Genomic DNA, 5,256 nt, shown 5'->3' with positions numbered 1-5,256 from the left:
TCATATCATAGCTTATGTCAGGTGCACCTTAGTCTTCAAAGTGACTCTTTGCTCTTTAACACTTTAAAGAGGTCTTTTGCAGTTAGATTTGCCCAGTGCTGTAAGACGTCTGATTGCTTGACTGCTGTTTCCATGGGTGTTGATTGTGGATCCAAGTAAAAAATTCATTTATCATGATGTTGCTTATTGGTCCAGTTGTGAGGATTTTTGTTTTCATGTTGGGGTGTAACACATACTGAAGACTATAGTCTTTGATCTTTATCATTAAGTGCTTCGAGTCTTCTCCACTTTCAGCAAACAATGTTGTATCATCTGCGTATCACAGGTTAACAAATCTTCCTCCAATCCTGATGCTGTGTTCTTCTTCACACAGTCCAATTTCTTAGAGTATTTGCTCATAACACAGATTGGATGAGTATGGTAAAAGGATACAACCTTGACACACATCTTTCCAGATGTTAAACTATTCAGTATCCCCTTGTTCTATTCTTGGTTTATGGACATGTTCCTCATGAGCACAATTAAGTGTTCTGGAATTCCCATTCTTCACAATGTTATTCATAATTCGCTTTGATCCACACAGTCTAATGCCTTTGCATAGACAATAAAACACAGGTAAACATCTTTCTGATATTCTCTGCTTTCAGCCAAGATCCATCTGACATCAGCAATGATATCTCTCATTTCAAGTCTTCTTCTGATTTCAGCTTGAATTTTTTGGCAGTTCTGTGTCAATATACTTCTGCAATTGCTTTTTGAATTATTTTCAGCAAAATTTATTTATGTATGATATTACTATTGTTCAATAATTTCTGCATTCTGTACCTTTAAGGAACTGAAATTAACTCTTACATTTCAGGAGGCTAGAATTCTAAATTCAGGGCACCAGCTCTAGGGAAAGGCTCTCTCTCTGTTGGCTTTATGGAAATATCCTTGTCTCTTTCTGCTTCTGTAGTCCTGACCTTCCTCAGTTCCTGGGCTATCTCCATGTGGCATCCATCTTATCCCAGCTGTGCTCACTTGTCTCTGTGTCTGTGCTGCTCCATACTCAGAAGTGACAATAGACTTATTAACAAAACAAAGAAAATCCCATTTCCAAATGGGATTCCATCTGTAGATACAGGAGTTAAGATTCCAATACATATTTTGAAGGGACACAATTCAACACATAACAGATGAAAAGCTCTGGTGGTTTTTTGTTTGTTTGTTTTGTTTTAATTGTAATTTGGGTGAAAGTTTACAGAGCAAATTCACTTTCCAAACAGCGGTTCACATACACTATCTCATGACATTGACTACAATTTACCACAATGCAACAGCTCCCTTCCCACTTCCTCCCCATAGTTACCCGCCTCCCCGTCCTTCCCTCCATGCACTCCTGCCCCCTGAGCTATGTCCCTATGCATACACAGCCCTTCTATTCTCTCATGATTGTTCTCTCCAAGGAATGTATCTACCTAATATAAATGTTAAGGCTGGCGGTTCAAACCCACCAGCCACTCCTCGGAAGGAAGATGGGGTAATCTACTTCCGTAGTGATACTGCCTGGGAAACCCAAGGAGGGGTCAGGTCCAACTTAGTGGCACATAACAACAACAACAGTATAAATGTTCACCTCATATGCCTTTTGTATAAGCTCTATTTTGAACATAGTGAGACACCTGTGAGACACCCAAGTGGAGAAGTCCAAAAGGTAATTAGACATGTGTCAGGTCTCAGAAGAGGAGTCTGGGAGAGATAAAGCTTTGAGAGTGCAGTGCAGTGAATTACCTGGTATGGCTTTTCTAGCCATGTTGTTGGTGTTATGTGCCGTTGAGTTGGACCCGACTCATAGCGACCCCTCCTTGGGTTTCTGAGGCAGTATCACTGTGGAAGTAGATTGACCAACCTTCCTTCCGAGGAGTGGCTGGTGGGTTTGAACTGCCAGCCTTCTGGTTAGCAGTCAAGTGCCTTAGGCACTATGCTACCAGAGCTCCCTTTCTAGCCATAGTCTTTGTAATACCCACCAGATAACTAGGTGGGACTATGCAAGTAAGATGTAGAACTTTGATGTTGGGATTGGTTAGTTTTGTCACTCTGCCAGGCTTAAAATGAGTCCTCCCAGAGACAGAAAGGGGATCATACTGCCATCAGAAGAGAAGAGCTGGAGGTGAAGTAGACTGCGTCCTTGGACCTAAGATCCCTGTGCTGGACCTCCTTGGTAGAGACACCCCAGGAGACAGATGCACTGGCAAAGAGATGGTGGCAGTAGAACCAAGAGGCACGAAACAGAATGGCAGGCTTACCTGGCCCACAGAGCAAGAAAGCTGAGCACCCTTGGGCAGGAGCCCTGCTGGCAGAGTGGGGTGCACCAAGGTGTACCTATCTGCAGAGCTAAAAGAGCTTTCAATCACTTACCCAAGCAGGGCAGTGGCTAGGCTGAGAGGCCAAGGGCCAGAGAGGTGTGCCTGAGGGCATAGCAGAGGGGACACTGCCCTGATCGAAGAATTGTAATCCTGAGCACATTCCTGAACCTGAATTGTAGCCTGTTACTTCCCTAATAAACCCCATAATCATGAGTATCGTCTGAGAGTTCTGTGGCCATTGCAATGAATTATCGAACCCAGCAGAGAAGTTTGCAGAGAGTCACTGGATATAAGGAAGGAGCCCTGGTGGTGGTGCAGTGGTGAAAAGGTGAAAGGTCAGCAGTTCAAACTGACCAGCTGCTCCATAGAAGAACCATGTGACAGTCTGCTTCTGTAAAGATTACAGCCTTAGAAACACTATGGGGCAATTCTACACTGTCCTACAGAATCACTATGAGTCATAATCAACTCAATGGCAAAGGATTTGTTTTAGTGTTTGGGGTATAGGTGGTGGTTGAAAGCAAGGAACTACATGAGGTGCTTCCACAACAAAAGTAAAGAAAAGGACTCAAGACCAAACCCTGGGAGCATGTTAAGTTTTCAGGAAGGGCAGATGAAAAGGAGTCCACAAATGAGACTGAGAATTAAGGGGAAACCAGGGAAGTCACAATGTCACAGAGGCCAAAGGGAGATCCCAAGGAGGGCATGGCCATGAGCATGCAGGCTGCAGCAATCAAGTTGTGTCATAGTGAAGAAGTGTCTGTAGAATGGAGGGCACCAGGTGACCTTGGCAAGAACTGAGTCAATGGAACAGGAAGATAAAGAGTAGGGTGAGGAGGTAGAGGGAGGTAAGGCACCGCCGAGAGTTAATATTTGACAACTCTAAGAATGTAGCGTAAATGGTTAAGTGCTCCATTACTAGCTGAAATGTTAGCTGTTCAAACCCACTCAGAGGCACACTGAAAGACAGGCCTGGTGATCTGCTTTGGAAAAGTCACAGCCTTGAAACTCCTATGGAGCAAGTTCTATTTTCTAACACATGGGTTGTCATGCGTCGGAGTCAACTCAAAGGCAACTAACATTAAAGTATTTGCTGTGAAGGGGAGACAACAGGGAAGCAGCTGGGTAGGTTCTTAAAAGATGGATGTGAATGGCTGAAGACATCCACCCCAATCTAACCAGCATGGAAGGAAAGTGGGAGAGACCAGAGCCCAAAGGAGGGTTTGGGGGAAAGTTGTGGAGGGAGGCGATAAGGGCCTGTGTCCGGGAGGAGATTCCATTCCCAGGTCATAGAGGACCCTATCAAGGCTGGCATTTCCTCCCCATCCCGAGCTCCTTCCTGCCTCTGGCCAGGCCCTCCTTGGGGCTGGAAGACAGAGGGACTGAGTCACATGCTGGAAGAAGCTCTATGCCTTCGGAGGTCTTACTGACTGTCTGTAAGCTGGGTCTGGGATGCAGGGAAGAGGGGGGTTCTGAGAGAGGGGTAAGAGCCAAGGACATGGGAGTGAGTGGTTCAGGCTTCGGGTGCAAGGGCAGAGAGGGAACTGGGGAGGCTGGGAGGGGTGCAAGCTGGGTTTCTGCAAGAGAACCTGAAGGCTGCAGCAGAGAGCCTGGGGGAAGGGGAATGGTGCCAGCAGCTGGCAGGGCATCCATTCAACCCTTCTCACCCACAGGTCACCATGCCTCTCCTCTTCTTATTGCTCCTGTTGCCAAGCCCCTCACACCCCCAGCCCAGCATCTGTGATATATCCAGAGAGACCACAGAAGTGGAAGTGAATTGTGAGAACCGGCGGCTGAAGGGGCTGCCTCCAGACCTGCCACCAGACACAGTCATCCTGCACCTGGGTCAAAATCCCCTGGTCCACTTCTCCACAGCATCTGTGGTATCGCTGACTCACCTCACCCAACTGCACCTGGAACACAGCCAGCTGGCCACGCTGCAGACTGATGAGATGCTGTCACTGTTGAAGACCCTGGTTCTGTCACACAATGAGCTGAAAAGCCTGCCCCGACTAGGAAGAGCATTACCAGGCCTCACTCTCCTGGATGTTTCCTTCAACAAGCTGGCCTCCTTGTCGCCAGGGGCCCTGGAGGGCTTGAACCAACTCCAAGAGCTCTACCTGCAAGGCAATATGTTGAAGATCCTGCCCCCAGGGCTTCTGCAAGCCACACCCAAGCTGCAGAAGCTCAATCTGGCTAACAACAAGTTGGAAGAGCTGCCCCCTGGGCTCCTGCATGGGTTGGAGGACCTTGACACCCTCTACCTCCAAGGAAACTGGCTGTACACAATACCGAAGGGCTTCTTTGGAGATCTCCTCCTGCCTTTCACTTTCTTCCATAGCAACATCTGGCAATGCAACTGTGAGATTCTCTATTTCAGTCGCTGGCTGAAGGACAATCCAAACAATGTCTACGTATGGAAGGAGGGTATCGATGTCAAAGCCATGACCCCCAATGTGGCCAGTGTGGAGTGTAGCGGCTTGCATCATGTACCTGTGTACGCCTACTCAGGGAAAGGTTGCTCTCCCCTTGGTCATGACTCTGATGACTATGACAACTATGATGAAGACTACACCAGTCTCAACTACCCCAGTGGTAAGGTAAATGCCACAAGGACTGTGGTCAATTTCTCTACCAACATGAAAGCCCATACAACCCAAGGGAGCCTACTCTACTCAGAGTCTACTACTTTTCCAGACAGCAAAATACTCTACTTGCCTCCATTCCAAAAATCCACCCCAATACACACTACATTCTCAACCAAAGAGATCTCAGATCCCATCACATTCCAAACTACCACAGAATTCATTGCATTCTCCAAAATTCTAAAACTCACTAGAGACCCTAACATAGCTCCAACCACCCCAGAGCCCACCACACCCCCAACCACCCCAGAGCCCACCACACCCCC

General features: G+C 47.2%; 1 protein-coding gene across 1 annotated transcript in view; it reads left to right on the top strand.

Annotated features, from left to right (window-relative positions):
* The first annotated feature begins 4,024 nt into the window (after positions 1 to 4,024).
* Positions 4,025 to 5,256, top strand: part of GP1BA (glycoprotein Ib platelet subunit alpha) — a 2,017-nt gene continuing 785 nt past the window's right edge. Inside the window, exon 1 of the mRNA XM_042780510.1 lies at positions 4,025 to 5,253. Coding sequence (XP_042636444.1) covers positions 4,025 to 5,253 — 1,229 coding nt within the window. The remainder of the gene's footprint in view (positions 5,254 to 5,256) is intronic.

This window comes from Orycteropus afer, unplaced genomic scaffold (genome assembly GCF_000298275.1).
Source record: "Orycteropus afer afer isolate SDZICR_OR568_19922 unplaced genomic scaffold, OryAfe1.0 scaffold00042, whole genome shotgun sequence".
Classification (NCBI taxonomy): Eukaryota; Metazoa; Chordata; class Mammalia; order Tubulidentata; family Orycteropodidae; genus Orycteropus; species Orycteropus afer.
The sequence above is the reverse complement of the archived record's forward strand: the minus strand, read 5'-3'. Positions and strand labels throughout refer to the sequence as shown.